The following is a 21015-nucleotide window of genomic DNA, read 5'->3' on the forward strand; positions in this document are numbered from 1 at the left end:
TTGTACTCATCCAGCCCACTGGAACATTGTTCCATCCACACTAGCAGCCCATCCCGTAGTGTGAGAAAAGGAAAATGTGAGGTGAACATTAATTCTTGATATATTTATTTTATAAGAAAAAGCTCTCAGGCATGAGATTTTTTTACGAGAAATATGCACGTTAAACCACTACATTGACATATATCAGAACATGCGACCCCAATACTACTATACTTTTCATCGAAGTCTACGACAAATTGTAGTTTACTTTCACTCTAAAGTGGTTTTGTTTGACTTTAACATCGATGGCCACGCGGTGGTCCACACTAAATTACAATTAACAATCAGTAATTAGTAAGATATAAAAAATACTCGCGATATCATAATAATTCTAACACTTGCACCATCAATTTAATTTTGTTTTTTTTAACGAAGAAACAATTCTCCCTCTCGCCTCCTTTGTGGTCTACGCAGTAGAGATGGACAAGTGTCGGTGGACTAAAAAATAAACCGAATCGACTCGGTCAGAAGTTTTTAGTTTCTCCTCAATACATTTAAACCGGGTTTGACCTTCACTCCTGACTCCTGACTCCTGACTCCTCTCCTCGCAGCGGAGCGATTTGGACTCTTTCCGGTTCGGTGCCGGCCGAAATATGGACCCGTTCTTAGTATTATTGACGTTGTTTTTTAATATTTGCGCCACGCGACTTCGACTTGAGATCTCGAGCCCTTCTTTGACAGAAGGCAGAGTCAAACCATTGAGACGCGCTCTTGGCTCGAGCGCATGTTTGACGGCCTAAAATATTATTTGGGCTAGTTTGGAATTGGTACTCCGTCAGTTGTATTTTGTATTAATTATTTTGATCCCATAAGCTTTATTACAAATCTATACCTCAGTTTACTTGTCTAATTTATATATTAAATAAATAAAAAACTAGTATAAACCTTCTTATATTAGTGTAGCTCATAAACAATTAGTTACTTTAGTACTAATTCTAATCCTCTTTTTCTTTTATCTAATATTTTTTTGTATTTTTAATTCTTGTTTGCCTTTGAAAAGTCATTATCTCAGTCTAACTGTTATTTTAATCTCTCTTCTCTCTTTCCTCATTCATTCATTGTAAAATTATTAGAGTTATTTAACAAATTATTATTCTAATTTTATAACATATTTAAAATAATTATTATATACTATACTAGTTTTGAAAAAATATATCATAATAGTTCATACTGATATCACATCTCCTGTGCAAGTAGTAATATAGTGAAAATTACTATTAATGAGATGTTGCCCTCTAGTTGGAGAAAAGTACAAGGCTTTCCAAGCTTCCGAGGTAAATGAGACAGAACTTTTTTTTCTTCCTAAAACTAAATGAGACAGATTGAAAAGGAAGCCAGGGAAACCAATGAATATTCTTCCTTTTTCTTCTATTTTTTTGATGTTCTAAAGAGAGAGATCGAAAAGGAAGTAGGGATTATTAACAAAATTTTGCTAGTTATTAGTAGGCTTATGTTGAACGGGAATTATAATAAGAACGTAAAACCAAAGGATAAATCACAATCCTGAAAGTCTTAGTCCATAAGACGTATAAAAATAAAATTAGCGGGTTACATAGAAAAGCACGAGGAATATCCAAAGAATTAATTCGACAACACCAACACCGATATAAGATCAGGTATTCGTATATCATGTTGTCCCAATCGAGGAAGCAATCATGGCGATTTAGACGATGGCTTTGGGCTTATCTTGAGAAATTAATATGGAGTAGATTTTGGCTCCTTTAAACTAATAGAGGGAGGTGAGAGAATGCCATAGAATTTTGCTGGGTCGTTGGCACACGTCTTTGCTACGACGATAGGAGACAGGTTGAGTTTTGGTATTGTAGAATAGTAGGACTCAAGTCGTTCTTATGAATTAATGTAGACAGTGCCATAGAAAGAGATGGCAAATGGATGTGTGTGTATAAATGAATCTAGATATGCATGCCCTTGTTGAATAGAAAGGCAGACATATCTCGTTTATTCAGCATTACATCAATAAGGTGTAGCAGAAGAACTAAAAGTTTTTTATCTGCTAGATGGCAAAGTTAGATAGACAGGTCAAAGTGTAAGAGAAAGCAAAAGTAACACTCTTGTTTTCAAATTTCTTTTGAGAATGGAAGGAGGAACCAAAAAGATAAGCTGATCATAACAACACTATCTTGTACATTTACATTCATGTTAATTGTGACCTTAACGAAAACAAAAAAAAAATCATCTTATATCCATAATTTCGATGATCTCAAAGTGCATTCGCAAAGTAGGTGGCTGATTGGCAAGGTAAAACCTCTCAGACACCTGCAGTTTCCCTTCACATCTCTGAACTTCATCTTCAAGTAGCCGTCGCATTGTATCTTTTTCTTTTTGAATCCATGGGCGATTAAGGTCACACCATTGTCTAGGGGTGCCGTGAAATGTGAAACGAATAGTTTTATTGCTAAGCAATAAGTGATCAGCGATCATCTTAGTCACGATCTGATCAGTCAGATATGCTCCGGTGCAGTTCAGGCCAACATCCACATAATGGAACTCTGATATGCTGCACAAAAGATTGTCACTAGAAATAGGAATAATGCGATCCTCACTTGAAGAAAATCGACTGTCAGTGGAGCCTCGAGGAGATTTAGACGAAAAATGGGCGAATTCCGTAGAAAGCTGGTTGACCACAGTCCCGCCCTTGCTGAACCCCAGGATGACAATCTTGGGTGAAGAAGTCGGTAACGGAGATGTTGGAATATGCTTGTTGGTAGCTGCTTCCCTTGTTTTGCTCCTCAACTTAACATTCTTTATCTGCTTGTTGGCAGACATTTTCAAATGAATTAGAGCGGCGAATCCGAATAGTATGATACTTAATACACAACTGAAACTAAAATCAGGACATCAACATTATATTTGGATCACAGGCAAATTTCCCAACTATAAGTTTCGGCATAGTTGCATTTCATAAGCATCACAACTTCCATAGAAATTAAACAACTGAATGTAGATATCCACGTTTCCAATAACTTTCCATGTAATTGCAATACAATTTTGGAACTGAAAGTTACAGTCAGCAAATTGCTCAATTGAGCCGTTTCATATATAACAGACCATAAAAAGACCAACTATTATTATTAAACAAAGAAGTTAAAGTTTACAAAATAGAACTATTGCATGCAGCACATATACATTGGAACTCGACAAGATAAACGGAAGCTTGAACTGATGACCTCCCAAAAGTAATCAACTGGAAAGTACTTCGATTGCATAATAGGATTGTATGCAATCTTGTCTATCATAATAGCTAAAATCTAAACATAATAGAGGCACGAATGAATAAAAATCCTGTCTATCACCAACCTGATCGACGCAGTTGGTTAATACCGCAACAATGGAAGAGGAAGCCGGGAACCCAGTGGGATCATACCTCTTGGGCTCCCCACGAGAGTTAACTGATGGTATCATCTCCTTGTAGATGGCGAAAGGTCCAGCGAAGGTGGAAGCATCCACCACCCATGCGTTGGCGGCACCGCCTAGCTTCGCGACAAGCATCCCAGCTATGTTCCTCGAATCCGACAACTTCTCGATAACCGGATCGCCCGTGCCCTCGACCCGATCGCCTTTGAAGAAGATAGCATTAACGGAGGGTACCTGATTCGAATTAGCAGGGGAACAAATTAGGGTTTTCGAGATCGATTTGAGAAGAGAAGGGTTTTACTTACGGCCAGGGTTTTGGAGGAAGGGGAGAGGAGGAGCGAAGCGGCGATTCGAAGCGGTGGGCCACCTTGGGCTAAAGATACGTTAAGGATTCCGGCCCAACGATCCATGGAGGAGGCGGTGACCGTACCTATCGGTAACGGGAGCCGAGGTCTTCGAGGAAGGAGGAGGAGGACGTAAAGACGGGTGATAGGAATCCACTACAACTACAACCCTAGTATCGTTCCTACGATCTACCATGTAGAGGATCCGTCATGGTAGGCTGGGCTGGGCTGGGCTTGATCCACAGTCCATTCATAAAAGAATATGTATTATTTTACCAGGCATTTAGAAGAAATGGATAAAATATTTAGCCACCTTGATTGGACGAGATAAGGAAGGAAATGATTGGAATAATAATTTTTATAATATTCCTACATCGATATAAAAAATTAAAAAAAAAACCTTGCCATTCAAAGTACGTCTCTTATAGTTGTAGCAAAGCAATATCACAATTAACACATTAGGAAACATTAAAGTCGGTGCCACGTACAATTATTGATCAGAATTCAAACACTCGACGTCTCCGTCTACACTCTCCAGAGTGATGCCAATAAAATATCCTTGGACTTTTTCACGATGATCGGGCTCAAAGGAATCAAATCCGTATTGGGCTGGACGGGTGGACCGCAAACCCATGACCTTTTCTGAGAGATGTGCAATTGTGTGCAGTTAGGGCACTCTAGAAGCTCCAAGATCGTACGCTGAGTTGTGTCATGAAATGAGCCCACCTGAGTAGTGTAGGAAGGAGGAACGTAGCAAGTCTTCCATTTTGATTTAAATGCGTGCCGACGCACATTCGGTTTTTCTAGGAGAATTTTGGAGGGAAACAAACAAGCTACTCAATTGGTGGTGAGGGAGCCACGGAACTTTATGCCTTGTTTATTTATTTATATATATATATATATATATATATATATATTATTATTTTAGAATATCAGTTGAACTCCGTACTAATCTTGTTCTAGAATATAAATATTATTTATTAAAATTATATTTTATATTACATGCTAATTTAATTATTAATTTACTTTCGAAGAGTTTTTTAAAATAATTTCGTAAACATTAAAACTCATTTTTACGTTTTTTCTTCTTCACTTTATATCGCATCAAAATAATTATTCCTATACTAAATATTTTATTTTAAAAACAATAAAAAGAAATATGGCCTTAGTCTCTTGACTTAGTAAACTACCAGGCTAATTTCTAATTTTTTTTCAAATACAAATAAAGAGTTTTATAGGGATCCAAATGCAAAATAAACCTTTATCAGATATCCACACTGTACAACACGTGCTCACTAACGAATAAAGCCACGTCATATGCCTACTCAGGCAAGTCACTTGTCTAGTCCAACTATAACTCTCCAAAATAATATTATTATATCCAATTTCACCAAACGATGGAAATTGGATGTTCGAAATATCGTGGAAGGAGGCGTGGATTGAAGAAAGTCAAACAAACTTAAAGAGGGTGATATTTTTTATATTTATTTCTCTAAGCTCGTGGCCACACAAAAGAAAAAGGAAAAAGGAAAAAGTCTATAGTCAAATTTAAATAGGACTCTTAAAAAAAAAAATCAAACAGGACTATGACCAGTCAACCTCAACCTTTTATTAATCACCACCTTCTTTAATCTTTTAATCTTAGCCGTCCGATCATCTATCGCGGATTAGACGGCCAAAAGATGGTCTGACTAACAACAGTAGAGTTATATATCATAACTCGGTTATATAGAGGATTATGATGTATAATTATGACTAATAATTCAATACTTAACTACTAATTTTTTCTCTTCTAATCTAATAGCTAAAATTGTAGAATTCTTTAAAAAATAAATTGTAGGAGTCCAATTTATCCACTCACTTATCTATGTCCATCAATAAATGTCATACAACATGTCTCCCTCTCTACACCTAAATACAATATTATAAGAATCTAGAGCTAAATATATATCTCTAGCCTCAAGGAATTTTTCTTAGGAAAAACACTGGAAATTTTTTTAATCATTGCTCAAAAGTTCGTGTGTGAATAAAATTGTAAGCGATCTAACTTTGCGTAGCAACTAAAATAGACCATCTACCATAGGAATTAACTTAATCCAATTAGATGAAAGTTGAGTCAGCATCTACTTAAGACTTTGCCCAATAGGCAACCATTTATTGTGCTCTCTCATAACTTGAGTTGATGACATGATCCTAACCTTGCAACTTATATATATATATATATAATATAATATTCAATTTCATCTCGTGAGAAATGGGAAATTACCAGGAAGGAGGCTAAGATATTTGACCAACTTGATAAACTACCGCACGTGCGTAAGTGCTTTTCAACGTGACGTCCAAACTCTAAAAAGGCCCCCCCTTTTTCTTGTTATTATAATTGTTTTAGATACAGATAGCAAATCTAATGCATTCGAAAAGTCCACGATCAAATTCAAATAAGACCTTGACCGTCCTGGATCAGCCCCTATGGAGCAAAGCGGTAACCCTAAGGCCTAGCTTCATCTCTTAATTTGAAACTAAATAAATTATTACATTCCTTCTGTTGTCGATTAAGATATTGATTGCTTCATTTAGGCGCTACCCCTTGATATGAATCAGAAGGTGTTTGATTCTAATTTCTTTCGTGAGATTAATATTTGTTAGAATTCGAACGAAGAATTAAATCTTTAGCTTATAATTAATTTATATGCTTATAATCTATAAAAGAAAATTTGAATGAGAAGCTGCTATGCTTTTTTAGTGTCACTCTATGATAAGGTTGGAGCTATTACGCTCATTGCTTTGTAAAATAATAATAACACCCTTGAATTTATTTTAATGGAGAAAATCATCATCAAATACAATATTAAATGGGTTTTTTTCTTCTAATTTTCTATTTATTATAAGAGAGAATATATAATTTATAACATACAGGGGTAAATATAAATAGATGAAATATATATTATATATTCATCTCCTGTAATAACATAATTGTACTTCATAATTTTTTAAAAAATTGTAATAAAGAGTATGCTCTTTTATTTATTTATAAAATTTTATCTTCACCTTTAGCACGATGAAATTATTTTTAATGTGTAAAACGCAATTACTTTCATCTTAATATAAAAAATTAATTTATACTCATTAACTCTTATAGCACTTTCTATATAGAAGAAGACCATAACATGGTAAAAAAAAATTAGCTAATATTTTCATTAGAGATATGAAAAAAAAAATACTTGGTGAAACACACTTTCTGTTGCAACAGGAAAAAAAAACTACGATTATATTATTGCATGAGAAAAAAAAATATAATATATATTCTTTCTCCAAATTTACACATGGTCTTTTTCTACTAGCAAAAGGAGAAGAATTCTCACATTTTCTCACTTTGTCTGGTTGGTTGATAGATTTTCACACTAAATAAGATGCAAACTTATTTCCCCTTATCTTTGTCACTATGTGGTGTGTTCAGAAAGATCAAAATGACTATTTATTTTGGCAGTCTGCTGCTAGTCTAGAAGCTATAGTCCGATCTATCAAATGTATTATCTCTTCATGGTCAGATGACCTTTCTTTGACTCAGATCACCATTCCAATGCCGACTGTTCTGATGGAGATTACCTCATTGACCTCTCTCTCTCTTGGGTTGATGCTAGTTGGTGCAAAGGTTGAATGCAGGTATTAGTATTTATCTCCAATCAGCATTTTCATGATTACATTAGTAGACTATTTATTTACCTGACTGTCCTTCGGCTTTAGAAGAAGAAGCCCAAGCTCTTCTAGCAAGTTTCAAAGTAATTCAAGGTCTCATACCTTTGAAGCGAGTTCTTTTTTTTCTGATTGCAAAATAAGTAGTCGATGCCTTTTCCTCTAATTCACCTAATAATATTCTATGGGTTAAAGGTCTTGGATTAGAGAGTGCCGCAGCTTGCATGCTGCTCTCCGTTCTACTACTACTATTTTGCATATTAGCAGGGCTAATAATGCTTATGCTCATAACTTTGCTTGTTCGGCTTTATCCGCCCAATCCTTTTTATATGATTTTGGGTGCATCTTGTAATCTTTCTTGATGAAATAAATTTTAACTACAGTCTTTCTCTCTCTAAAAAAAAGAGTGTATTTAATATAAAGAATATTCTCAAATTTGGTGCAAGAAAATTTTTGGTATTTAAAAAAATAGATAAACTTGTAAAATAAAAATATAATGGCTAAGAATATAAAAATATAAACTGTAATGATATTTTGTGCAAATCACCCAAAATTTTGATCTAAATCTTTTTAAGTGCATCGAGAGATAATATCTTTCCTCTGCTCTCTGGATTTGAATTGGCGCATGGTATTACTTAACGTCATGCTATAAATGCCAATAAATTATTTGACCGTACGTAGCATCTAGTGTGTAGTTTATCTTTGTCTTTAAGCAGAAAACAATATGATACCGATTCTTATTGTCTAAATAAGCTGCACCCGTACATGATTGCAAATTAGAACACGTTTATTTAAATCAAATTTAGAAATAATTTTACTTAGACTATATTATATATATATATACTTTAAACTTTTTATATTACTCATATCTAACTACTAGACTAAAAAGTTTTAAAAAATAATTATTAGGACCTCTAATTAGAAAACAAAAATAAAAAGTTATACGTCGTAGCAAAAAAAAAATTTAGAAAGTATATAGAGAAAACAATAACAATTCAATAGATCTACTAAAAATTATCTTTAAAATTTAACATGACAAATAATTTTACTAACTAATATAGCGGCGAGAACGGATTCCTAACCCATATTTCAACCTAGGTACATTGAGAATGAATTGCCTCATGTCTGACCTATGACAAAGAAGGAGACTTTTTATTAGAAAAACAACTAGCGAAGCAGTATTTAAGTTGGTTTCACATTAGTTTTTATCTAGTTAATTTGAGGTAAATATAGGGGAGAGTATGGTTCCAAATTCCAATAAGGAAGACATTTGTCACATGGGCGAAGGTAGAATTAATTGATGCATCATTGAGTCACCTCAAAGTTGCTTTTGAATCAACTAACATCCAAATGATCTTTTGATGAGTTGGGCAACGTTCACGCACCAGTCTCAAAAGAAGTAGTACCACGTGCAAAAGAAGACTTATCCGATTGACGCATTTTGTTTTTCCATCCCAAATGCTACAACCTAACACGTCACAGTGCCAAAAAGGAGGAATAGAAGAGGGTTCGATTGCACACGTACTCCATTTGATCCCCTTAAATGAGGACACGTTGGAACGAAAGACGAGGTGGCGCGGTGGGATTAGTCGTTTAAGCTGCGTTGGTGGATGAAACACACACAGTCTGTCGATATTAACGTTTGTTGGCGGGGAGAACGGAATAGGACGGCCGACGAGGAGTGGGGGTGGGTTAGTGGAGGTGGGGCCCAAAAGGCACGGCCTTATCCTTCCGAGTTGGTCTAGGAACAATGCATATCTCCCCCTTGCGAATCGCCGATTAATTCAAAATTCCACGACAACTCTCATCTTTCGTCGGGACTTTCTCGAAAGGTCTTTAAAAATTTCCAAGGGATAACGACTTTCTACAGTTAGTAAAAATGGCCTTTTATTTTTTCACATAGAAAAGTTTTGGATCATGCGGTGGTGATTAAGTCGATTGGGTTTTTGAAACATATCTCCAAAGATTTATTATACGAGTTTACATATAAATTATAATTTTGGTGATATATAAGTCGTTTATATTATAAACAAATTTATTCTTCCTTTTATTTTATAAACACGTTTATATTATAAACAAGATTATGGTATCATATTTATCAGCTCGCGTGAAGTTTTGACCTCCCTACTGCTGTACAATGGGAATAGACAAGTTAGACAAATTGTGGCTGGTATTGATTCCTAGGATTCAAATGCAACTTATTTCTATCGTTTCTGTCACTTTCTAAATTAATTCATATTGTTTCGTATGTATTTTTATGCGTGCGAGGGGTTTTATATATCTTGGAACCATTTTGTAACAACTTTGACTTTAATGTTTATTAATTAATTTGAGAATAAATGGCTTCTATCTATTAAGGTTATTTGCATAGGAAAAACTATTTAGTTTTGAAAATAATGAGAATGAGTTTTGTGTGCCTTTCTGTGTATTTCTTATATAAATTATACATATTTCATTATAAAATAATTTATATTTAGTGTAAAAAATAAATATATTCAGTTTGAAGAGTTCAATCTCGTAATTATTAAAACCTAAGTTTTTTTTTTCTTTTACAGATAACCCTTGTCTATTAACAATAGATGAATAATTGGCACTGAGATAGTAATTCGATTAAAATGGGTATTGTATGAGAATTATCGAGTTTGAATCCTAATGACATCAATTTTTAATAGTATATCATTAAATTTTCACATCTCTCATAAAAATAATAGAGGAATAGTTGCTGCCATGGTATCTAATCCATTGATTAGGAATAACAAGAGTTGATAATAATCCTAATATGACAGAGTTTAAATTTAGTTTAATCGGATTTTGATAGTAAATAAGTCGACCCGCCTAATTAGATTATTAAACGAGTCGCATTTGTGTTTATAAGCTCACTCGTTTTACTTATTTATGATCTTGGCTACTAATTTATTTATGACACAGTAACTTATTTTTGACACGGTTAGTTACAGTTTATATGACCCAAGTAATCTGTCAATGATTCGATTAACTCGTTTATAATCTAAAAAGAAAACTTATTTATAAGTTGAGTAAATTTATTTATAAGTCCAATAATTTATATAAATTTAAATAATTTGTGTCCCTCGATGACTTATTATATTCCATTTAATAAATAAATTGTGTTTTTGTTAATAAATAGATCATGTTCTGTGTTTGTATTATAATGACTCCACTCAACCCATGCCATAAGTAAATATTTAAGAATTAGAGCATCATAGTGAGAAGGAAAGGAAATCTAACCAGTTTTGGGCCCACTTTGATGGCCAACGAGGTTGCTTCTCCGAAATCGGCGAGCAGCGGACTTTGCTACGCCACCAAGACGCAAAACTCGACAAATATGGTAGGTCCCACACCGGGCTGACGACCTCACATTGACGTCAGAATTCTCCAACTAGCCAATAATTTGGTCCCACAAGATAGGAAAAATATTACGTCAGCAATATTGCAGCTTTTGTTTTGGTTAAAAAAGGAGGAGGAGAGAAACATTTCCTCACGTGCTCCAAAACGAGGAAATTTCACGGAAGCACGAGGTTCCAAATGTAAAGTGTGAACCCTCCGGCTATTATATAAACCCTTTCCTCCCCTTCTTCTCCAACTCCAAAATTTCCACCCACCTTCCCAATTTGAATCAAATCCGAATCAAATTTATAACTTCCTCACCTTATCGTAACCGCCGGGTTGCCGTAACATGTTGGCCCAGATGAACACCTCCCCTCTCGACGAGATCCCCTCCTCCGCGGTGACCTTACCGCGGTACTCCCGGAGCTCGAGCTTCGGCAGCCTCGTCGCCGACCAGTGGAGCGACCTCCCCTTCCGCCTCGACGACTCCGACGACATGGTCGTCTACGGCGCCCTCCGCGACGCCTTCTCCCACGGATGGCTCCCCGACGGCCCCGTGAAGAAGGAGCAATCGCCTGAACCCTCGCCAGTGCCGGCGATGGCGCCACCGCCGGAGCCAGTGGCGCGGCCGGCGAAGGGGAAGCACTACAGGGGGGTGAGGCAGCGGCCGTGGGGGAAGTACGCGGCGGAAATCAGGGACCCGGCGAAGAACGGGGCTAGAGTTTGGCTCGGGACCTTCGAGACGGCGGAGGACGCCGCGCTCGCCTACGACCGCGCCGCCTACCGCATGCGCGGCTCGCGCGCGCTCCTCAACTTCCCTCTCCGGATAGGATCAGATTATGTCACGCCAGCGCCGTCTTCGGCCGGATCCAAGCGCGCCTCACCGGAACCCTCACCGTCGTCGTCGTCGTCCTCCTCCTCCTCCTCCTCCTCGTCGATCTCCTCCCCTCGATCGCCGTCTTCCTCGCCGAAGAGGAGAAAGAGAGGGGAGGCAGCGGCGGCGTCGATGGCGATGGCGATCGGCGCGCCTCCACCCTCGTCTTCTCCAGCTCCGGTTCAGGTGTCCGTTCCGGTTAATTTAGGTTTTGAGAGTAGACCGGACCTCTACCCGGTTGGGCGGGTCACACAACTGGCACTTGCCGGTCAGTTGTTGGTTAATTGAGTAGTGGAGGAAAACTAAAAAAACTTAATTATAATATTAATATGGTAAAGTTTAGGGAGCAAATAGCAAATTGCCAGAGAGAAACTATCAGAAGCTTCGGTCTGCTGGTAGAGTGTTCAAGTTTTTTTTTTGGGTATGATGAATGTCTTTGGTGTAATTGGTGGAAAATCGTATTTGTGTAAAGGTTTGTGGAATATCTTCTTTGTTTTGTTCCTTAATGAAGGTTTCGTTCGTAAAAGACACTTCTAAAAACCCTTGTCACAGAACAAGATCTCCCCCAATTGAGCTCAGTTGGTGGTTAGTGATCCCAAGTGTAAATTAAGGATTCCAGATTCAAATTCTAATGATATCATCTTGCAACTTTTCAAATAACTAATGGAACCCTCATTTTTTTCTTTCTTTTAAATTTGTACTTTTCAAATATCTAATTTAATGAGAGGACTCGGTGGCCATTTGTGGCATTACTCTATTTTGATTGTCTGATTTAAATTCAGTGGAATGCAGCGAACACCATACATACACACTTGCGTATGAATGCAGCGAACGCCTTGGTATTAGGTGGGACCAATAATTAGTTGCAAGAATCCAAAATCACTCTACTTTTAATTCTGGGAACGGACATATGACAGCTTAGTCTCCCAATAATGTGGCACCAAACAAAATAAATTTCGTCAAAATATTGGCCTTATTTGGCACTTCGTTTACCGTCTATTCAAAACAAAAAAAAAATTAAAAAAATATGACATATAATTAGGCCATCAGCAGTACTTCCTTCACCTTTCCGGGTTAGGAAGAGCCATGGGGAGGCCAACAGTGGAGCAATAATCTATTATTAGTCTTATCATCATACATATTCCCCCCATTGAATAATTGCAACGATGATCCGGACGGTGCAGTATATTGTTAATTATTGTATATAGCCATGATCCCATTATAACCATCCTGATGGAAAAAAATAAACTATCCTCTTGCTAACCAATCTCATGCTTATCCTCGCCAGATAGGAGATATATTACTTGAGATCATGTGCTGGTTCATAATCTACACCTAAGCAAATGCTTAATAGCTGTTTTATCCCAGCAGAATGAATGGGATGCTTCTAGAACCACACGTCCAACTTTTGATTAACAAGACACAGATTTAATCTATTACTAGATCCTAATTAGGATCTACCAAGCACATAGATAATGAGCGGAACAATTAATATAATATCTGATGGTCCCATAACTGTCTCCATTAGGAACTGTAAGGAAATATTAAAGATGACCACTTCAGACGCACGAGGGAGGGAGAGAAAGAGAGAGAGAGAGAGAGAGACAAAGGAAAATGAGAAGAAAATTATGTGAAGGCTGAATAGTATCTGCCCGTAAATCCAATAGCAGATCTCCTTTCAACATCTCGTAGACATTCCAAACTAGCATTCAAATAATCCATCAACTAAAACCTGTCTGGTCAAAACTTTAGCCGAGACATCAAACTCTTTGCTCATCACTTTAAAGGGAACCTCTTTGCTCTCTTGTCCCCTTGCTCCAATTCCACTTAAACTGGGTCCTCCTATTGCAGATCTCACACCACAATATATTTCCAATCCTCTTTAAGAGCTATGATTCTTCAGCAGGATTGCAGCTTTGAGACATCCATGTAGAGGCCTATATATATGGGCTATGCATGTATGTATTCTATAGTCAACGTCGACGACAACGGTCACAAAGCCTATAATCCAGCTCAGGAAAAGCTATAACCCACAAAGTTTTAAGAGTCTATACAGCATTTATCCTTAGAACTCCTGAGTTGCATGTATATCCATGAGGCCCACTTGAAATCTTACAGCACACAAACATAGAAAAATACCTTGCCAAGAAATACATTTTTTGGAACCTGGATTAGTCCATCGTGATAAATAAATGTTAGAAACTTGATCAGTTTGTTGGAACACCCTGCTCTTAGAAACGACAAAGTTCAGCAGTCACCGATATGGTTCGTAGCAATTATGGAGAGAGGACTGTTGTCGGTGCTAAAAGATGCTTGATCCTGGACGCCGTCAGCTAAAAGAAGAGATCCGGTGGCTCATAAGGATGCACACAAAATGAGCAATTTCAGTTACAGCTATGCCATTGGCTGCCGTCTCCTGCAATATAAATGATCTTTTGGTAAGAAACTAGTACATATCTGTTAGTGAAAAAATTAGTAAGCTGAAGAAAATGTGCAACGGTGAGCATTCCTGCATGGCTCACCTGAGACAAGACATTAGGACATAAGCTACATTAATACTTGTGACAGAGATCAAGTATAGGAAAAGGTACACTTGTGCATGGGATACTTGGGAGTATACAGGCAGCTAAAATCAAGTTAAAACAGAAGAAAGAAAAACTTTATCTGTTGACTTGAGATATTAATTAGGTTGCTGGATGCTGAGATAAACAAAGGGAGAAAATATCATGTGCTACCTAATGACAATCATGAGGGTGGGTGGGGTTCGCCTGCGGGGGCAGCAAGTTTATAGAAGAAATGCAAACATATCCTGAGGAATGGTCTGTATGTAGCGGTAAAAACGGATTGAATAGTGCTTAACCCATATTCGAATTCATATCTTTTATTTGGATAAGGATATTGGAGGGAAATCATATTCCAACTAAATGGATAATGATCAAATAATTTTCTAATAGATGATCAGATCTTAAACGAATACAGATTAAATTTTAAACGAGTTATGATCTCTCTTTTGAACACAATTAACACAAAATTTTAAGGGTTTTTTTTTTAAATTGCACATCAAATACATATAAAGTTAGTAAAATTAATCTCTGCAAATAATATATAATACATTATTAGTAACAATACTAGTATTCACTATCTAAATAAGCAAAATAAAAACTGTAAATTATTTTTAGATATGGATATCTGGTATCAAAAAATTATACCCGATCCATATCAATATTTGCATTCGGGCTTTTTCTTTAAAAGAATTACCCATATCCGAATATGTATCGGATTTTTTTTTCCTTAAAAAATCCCATCTTTATCCGAATTCGTATTCGGGTCAGATAGGAATTTTTTACTCAAATATGGTCTGGGTTGGGTCAGATTTAATGCACATTTTCACCTCTTTCTGGATGGCATGGGAAACAAAAGTTACATGTAAGATGGAATTGTTAAATGTACTTGACATGATGTATCAAAGTAGTCTTGGTAGCTTTCATGCTAGGTCACATGACATGGACATTATCTCAACTAGAGCCTCTTACTCTGCATGTCCACAGATGCACCAGATTTTGTCTTATATATAGTTATGACTGAGCATATATCTTAGATAACCCAATATGCTGCCATGAACAAACAGGCCTATAATTGCAACATTTACAAAAATAAGTTGCAGATTGCAGTACAATGATTATAAAATACCTCTTGGATCGGATGCGATCTTCTTCATAGTCCATCATTCCTCCAGACTCAGAAAAGATTTCCTCGTGGCCTCGTATGTCCACGTCGGCCTGCTTAAATTGTTTAACTTCTGCCATCAAGTAAGTAAGATACATACCAACATTTGCTATACTTGAAAAGCAGTTCTGATACACTGATACTATTCACACTTGTATGTGCAGACTCGTATAGTGCATGAAAAAAAAGAAAAGAAAAGTTGCTATGGAAATGATGGCATCAATAAGATAGGTACAGAAAAGTTGCGTTGATGTACCTTGAAAACAAACACATATATTTGTAAGGGCAATACAACACATTTCAGCTAATATTTGAAATCTATACTACATTCAAATGGTCAAACTCACCTTGATGGATTTCTTCACTTCTTCCACCTTGTCTTCAACTTCCTTCCTGTGTTTTTTATTCGCCTCGCTCATTGTATCAGCCCATTTTATTTTCTCTTGAATCAAATGTAGTAAATTATCTGACGTGCCCAACCTGCAAATTTGAGACCTTTAGCTTACATACAGATATTGTAGATCTAAGTTTTGTCCATGCCCAATGAATCAAAGAACTCAACTCAGACGGTCAAACAGCAGCCATAATAGAATCACATGTTTGATTTTCTTATAATAGTCATATCAATGTAATACTAGAACTATAAGAAACATTGACAAGAAAAATACCCGTCTTCCTCTATAGAACTAAAACTCACTGAATGCTGTTAATTTACAGAACTACCCAAAAACCAACAGAAAGAAGCAGTTAGACAGCTAGTCCCAACTATTTGGTGTCTTCTATACAGATATTTTCATCTCCTTTTAGCTGTATCGAGTCTAGGATTCGTTGAATTATGTGGCATGGCCTAGGATCACAATAACGGGCTGTACCAAACTACCAACATAGCTACATTAAAGTATTATGTAGTACTTTGAATGGGCCCCATTTCAGATTTATATTCTTAGGACCCCAATATCTATTTTTGTGGGACCACAATACACATGCTTGCCATTGTGATAGATTCAGATGCATGGACCAAAATAAGCCCATCGAATCATTCTTCAATTTTCCAAATATTCGAAATATGTCACCTACTAAACTTTGATATCAGACATCCTACTAGTTACTCCTGCCAAAAGGCACTTTCCACATGTACTTCCTTCTATCACTCTCTGCTGCTATCAGAAGAGACTTAGCATAAAGGTTCGGAGTAAACAATATCACATATCTACATTATCGACCCAATAAAAGTATCCGAGTTTTCTACATTATACAGTGCAAACAATTCCAGTTAACAGTTCTATTTTGCAGATATAATGCAGGTCAACTGAAGTTTGATTTTTTTTTTATAAAAAAAACTAATATGAACACAATGCACTAGCATGAGGACAGCAAAACTAAATTCTGCAACCTAGTTCCAAATAATAGGCTATGTTAATTGTTGTTGTTTCCCAAATCCAATTCGTTAGAGCACATTAACCGAACAGAGTAACTCGGTCAGCTTCTGAGAAACTAACTGCACCTACGGACCTACCACAGCAAAATATTTCCAACAAAACAATATAATGAACAAACATACTATCACTCTATCAGAAAACGAAATTTACCAGCTTGATAATGTTTGTATCATGCTGTTCAGCTGTTCAGGTCTAAGATCTCTCCCAGCAGCAAATTGCACCTGCACCATGAGCAACATGAAGTATGAAGAGCAAACATAAAAAGGAATTTCTAAATATGAACAGGTCCACTGACAGTCTATTCTGACCTCAAAGCTCCTGCGCAACTGATCCAGCTTTCCTCTTACAATACCCTACATAAAATGCAAAAGGTACAACTCAAGAACCACTCTAGATTCTGCCATAAACTAACACATGAAAATTTAGGCTACAAAACAAATATTTAAATGGAAAGAAGATGGATACAGAAAAACTTTATAATGCATACAAGTGCTCAACTTGTGATCAATCTAGTGCAATGCAAATCACTATAATAGATATGTGGCAGTGAAAAAAAGAAAGAGAAAAGGCAAGAAATTAACAAATAAAAAATGCAAACCACTCACCGCATACATGCATTCATTAATGAGGAAGTCTTCAAGTTCCCTTACATTGGAAACATCTAGTTCTTGCATAAGTTGATCATAAGGCAAAACCTGATAATAGCAACCGTGATAGTTAGGTATCAGCCTCTTCAGAATGCAACAAAATGAGCTCCCACAACAAGATGGTCAATGATCAACCTGAAAGTTGTAGAAAATTTGTTTTTGTACATAATAGTCCAAGATATCTCACTGTAATAACTCATGGGAACTGTAACATCACATGAAATACCCTATGGTATTTGCAAACTGTCATGTCAAATAAATATAGCACGGAAGTAGCATAGCATATTCTTCAGCAACAACACATATATAATTTCAATCATTAAAGATCCGACCATTTATAGGTAATTGGCAAGTTGTTTCTGTTAAGTATTCCAACTCATACCAAGAGAATTAATAAAGAAGTCAGAAATTTGAGCTACATGCTTGAAATGAAATTAGCTTTATATGCATAAGCAGCACATGAGTTAGCATTTTAATATCCAAAATATGTAATGTTACTCATGTTTAATACAAAGACTATAAGGACCTCTAGTAGGCAGACTTGGTACTCTTCAGCTAATTACAAGGACTTATCAGGGTCAAGAATGATTTGCAGAAGCACTTCTAATTTTGACGCACAAAAAAGGAATACTGAAAGTACAGCCTTTGAAAATACATATAGACATTGAAAGAATCAAGAAGGAGAACAACAATGATTTTTGTTGTAGGAAGTTGTCTAAATCTCTCATTCTAATAAGAAAAATAGCAATGAACAAATATAATTACTAAATCTTAATGATAGGGAAGACTTAAACTGAAAATGGAAGAAGAAAAAGTAGAGAACAAGTAATATGTCCAGAACTTCTTTAAAACATAAATCTCAAACACCCTACTGTGATAGTTAAGTTAATCAGGATCCATCCAACACACTTATTTTCATGAGTATGAGAATAGATGCAATGCTACTGTCGTTAAGAATTACCGACAAAAACACACTTATGTTTTAATATAAACTTTAACTTTGTGGTCAACACTGGCATCTAAGGAACACATCAAAAGCATAAATAACATACTCTTGCTTTATGCTTTTAATTTTCCACGTCCCAAGAAGCAGAAACATGACTTGATGGTTTCACAAAGAACAGTGGTGCTGTTCAAGGACACAATTTCTGAATAATAGATACAACTTTTAGTTCATTTGAAGCACCAACGAGAAAATATATGATTTACTAAAGGGATGAAAAACGATTATACAGAAGATGGTATATGTACTGATGGTCTGATGCATACTAAATTCAGTTAATGAATTGGAAGTCGATAGCTCAGAGGTCCAATGGATTAAAGAGTAATGATTATCTAAGAAGAGTTATCCAAACTGGTCATAAAAATTTGGATATGTATACCTTGTTTGTCTCAGCCATGGTCAACACGCTAAGTTGTTTCAGCTTCCGGACTTGATCAGGAAATAGAGCAGGAAGACATCCAGCATTGCCTGTTAAAACCATGTTTTCAAGACATTTTTAAGATATATTACGATCCAAGTTTATTTTTCACACAAGTGCCAACAATTAGGGCATCATCTTTCAAAAATCATGAAACAGAATACATAACAGAAATACGTCTCGGGGCACAACCTCTTCCGACATTTCATCAATTCATCAAACACTAGAGGACGCAGAAAACAAGAAGAATTTGAGAGCGCTCCCCTAGTAACCCCATATTAACGGCGACTATGGTATCATCTCCCAAAATTATATGACAGAAAACATCACATAAATATTTAATCTTAGCGCGCGCAATTCAGACAATTGATCAAACATTAGACGACATAGAAAAACAAGAACCAGATCTGAAGCACTCACTCTTGTAATCGTTCCATGTCCCATACGCGAACAAGCGAAGCAAATCCAACGAACTCGAATACTGGGTCCCTTCAAGCTGCGATTAGAGCAACACCAAGATCAAGCGAACCCCTCTCTTGAAGGAGATCAAATATAATCAAGAAAGGCAATCCGATGAGCAGAAACGATAGAATCAAATAGAGGGTTTTACGACCTTGGCAAGATTGGGGATGGAGATGATCTCGGAGAAGGCGAAGAGCGAAGGGTGGGAGGTGGCCTCGAGGATAAGGTTGGAAAGTTGTTGGCCTTCGAGGGTCGACGATTGCTTTACGAAGTGGTCGATGAGCTCCGATTGCTTCCGCTCGATATCCATCGCCCCTCCGCCTTCTTTTCTTTTGAAAGAGAGGAATTGGTGAAGTTGAGAGAGAGAGACAGATAGAGAGAGCTGGGAAGAGCAATCGATTTGGGAACAGTGCGTGGGTTTTTCTTTGGATTTTCAATTTTTCATTCGCCCCCTTGTATTTTTTTTCTCTTTTTAAAATAAATATTTAAGGTGTCGTTTATATTGGAGTAATTTCTGATTTATTATTATTACGATAAAGAATTTATTTTTAAAAATAATTATTTTTATATTATATCTTAATGTAATGATTAACTTTGATGTGTTATAAAAAAAGAGATAAAAAATGATATCTTATTATTTTTTTAAAATTATGATAAATAATTTTTTGATTTGTTATAAAATAGATTGATACAATATATATTAACGATAAATTAATAATTAAGTTAGTATATGATATTAGATGTAAATTTGATAAATTATATTTATATATTATAATATAGTTATTATGATGTTTAACTGTTATTTTAAAATAAGGTATTTATTCAAAAATAAGGAAAAGAATATTTCTATGGTAAATGGGAGGCTAAGAAAATTGATCAATAAAATATTCTATATTTTACTTTTATTATTATTTACACCCTAATTTAGGGGTGTTTATTATGTATATATAACATTAATTTTTTAGCTAAAGGTAATCATATATATAAATTAACTTAACTATACTCATGAATGACCAAAAGTGCTCCTGTTACCGAGTAAAAAAAAATTAGAGAAGTGCATGTTTTAAAGTGTTTTTGATGAGGAGTAATTTAGGTATTTAATTTTTTTTTATTTTCTATATTAACGAAATATTCGTTAGAGTGTGCTTATGACTAAATTTTAGATACATGGGTCAAATAAATAAATAAAGATAAAATAAAATAAAATTAATAAAAATAAAATCCAAGAGTATTCTCAATCAATTCCCCAAAATAATTAATTGGCAAGTATCTTTCTAAACATTTATTTATCACTATTTTACCTGTATGCAATACTGGATATTTTTCGTTTACTTCTTTGCTATTTATTTTCTCTCCAAAATACAATGACGATGCTTTGAAAACAATTAATGGAGAGGCTGTACAAACGATAATAATATTTGAATTAATATGGATTAGTATCAAAGAATAATTATCTAAAATAAAATAAAAATAAAAAGAGAAATATATCTAAATGTTGGCCTTGTGAAGTAGTAATCAATTACCCAAAGATTAATAATTTCCCATGTACTGCTTGCTAGCTGTGAAAGCAAACTTGTGAGGACCAATGAACCAAAGAATCTGGCAAGTCTCCACTGTCGAATCAGATGCTTCCCTTGGATTTGTTTCTTT

The 21015-nt window shown here is 35.7% G+C and overlaps 3 protein-coding genes across 5 annotated transcripts; 1 reads left to right on the forward strand and 2 right to left on the reverse strand.

The window, feature by feature from the left end:
- Window positions 1–2085: 2085 nt before the first annotated feature.
- LOC140783247 (uncharacterized) lies at window positions 2086–3932 on the reverse strand. Its single transcript, XM_073130055.1, has 3 exons — window positions 3720–3932; window positions 3358–3648; window positions 2086–2808 (listed from the first exon to the last, which is right to left on the reverse strand). Exons 1-3 carry the CDS (start codon window positions 3822–3824, stop codon window positions 2233–2235), a joined length of 972 nt encoding a protein of 323 aa, XP_072986156.1. The 5' UTR covers window positions 3825–3932; the 3' UTR covers window positions 2086–2232.
- Window positions 3933–10955: 7023 nt separating this feature from the next.
- LOC140783918 (ethylene-responsive transcription factor 2-like) lies at window positions 10956–12196 on the forward strand. Its single transcript, XM_073131050.1, has one exon. The coding sequence runs from the start codon at window positions 11146–11148 to the stop codon at window positions 11956–11958; it is 813 nt and encodes a 270-aa protein (XP_072987151.1). The 5' UTR covers window positions 10956–11145; the 3' UTR covers window positions 11959–12196.
- A 1512-nt stretch (window positions 12197–13708) lies between these two features.
- Window positions 13709–19838, reverse strand: LOC140784769 (COP9 signalosome complex subunit 7). Of its 3 annotated transcripts, none has more exons than XM_073132313.1 (9): window positions 19517–19838; window positions 19324–19399; window positions 18865–18953; window positions 17441–17530; window positions 17144–17188; window positions 16986–17056; window positions 15744–15876; window positions 15361–15449; window positions 13709–14086 (listed from the first exon to the last, which is right to left on the reverse strand). In XM_073132313.1, exons 1-9 carry the CDS (start codon window positions 19673–19675, stop codon window positions 14065–14067), a joined length of 774 nt encoding a protein of 257 aa, XP_072988414.1. In that variant the 5' UTR covers window positions 19676–19838; the 3' UTR covers window positions 13709–14064. The 3 variants fall into 3 exon arrangements, with proteins under 3 accessions (XP_072988414.1, XP_072988416.1, XP_072988415.1); XM_073132315.1 differs by having other exon boundaries at window positions 15361–15466; window positions 19517–19764; XM_073132314.1 differs by having other exon boundaries at window positions 15361–15469; window positions 19517–19764.
- Window positions 19839–21015: the final 1177 nt, after the last annotated feature.

The sequence above is a fragment of the Typha latifolia genome, chromosome 3 (assembly GCF_019914945.1).
Source record: "Typha latifolia isolate L0001 chromosome 3, TyphaL0001v2, whole genome shotgun sequence".
Lineage (NCBI taxonomy): Eukaryota > Viridiplantae > Streptophyta > Magnoliopsida > Poales > Typhaceae > Typha > Typha latifolia.

Excerpts from the sequence above, each read along its gene's own strand:
- LOC140783247 (XM_073130055.1), bottom strand. The coding sequence starts at position 3,824 with ATGGATCGTTGGGCCGGAATCCTTAACGTATCTTTAGCCCAAGGTGGC. Across the intron at positions 3,649-3,719 it reads CTTCCTCCAAAACCCTGGCC|GTACCCTCCGTTAATGCTAT; the intron begins GTAAGTAAAACC and ends AATTCGAATCAG. Across the intron at positions 2,809-3,357 it reads TAACCAACTGCGTCGATCAG|ATAAAGAATGTTAAGTTGAG; the intron begins GTTGGTGATAGA and ends GCCAACAAGCAG.
- LOC140783918 (XM_073131050.1), top strand. The coding sequence starts at position 11,146 with ATGTTGGCCCAGATGAACACCTCCCCTCTCGACGAGATCCCCTCCTCC.
- LOC140784769 (XM_073132313.1), bottom strand. The coding sequence starts at position 19,675 with ATGGATATCGAGCGGAAGCAATCGGAGCTCATCGACCACTTCGTAAAG. Across the intron at positions 17,531-18,864 it reads CCATGGCTGAGACAAACAAG|GTTTTGCCTTATGATCAACT; the intron begins GTATACATATCC and ends TGCTATTATCAG. Across the intron at positions 14,087-15,360 it reads GATCGCATCCGATCCAAGAG|GAGACGGCAGCCAATGGCAT; the intron begins GTATTTTATAAT and ends TTTATATTGCAG.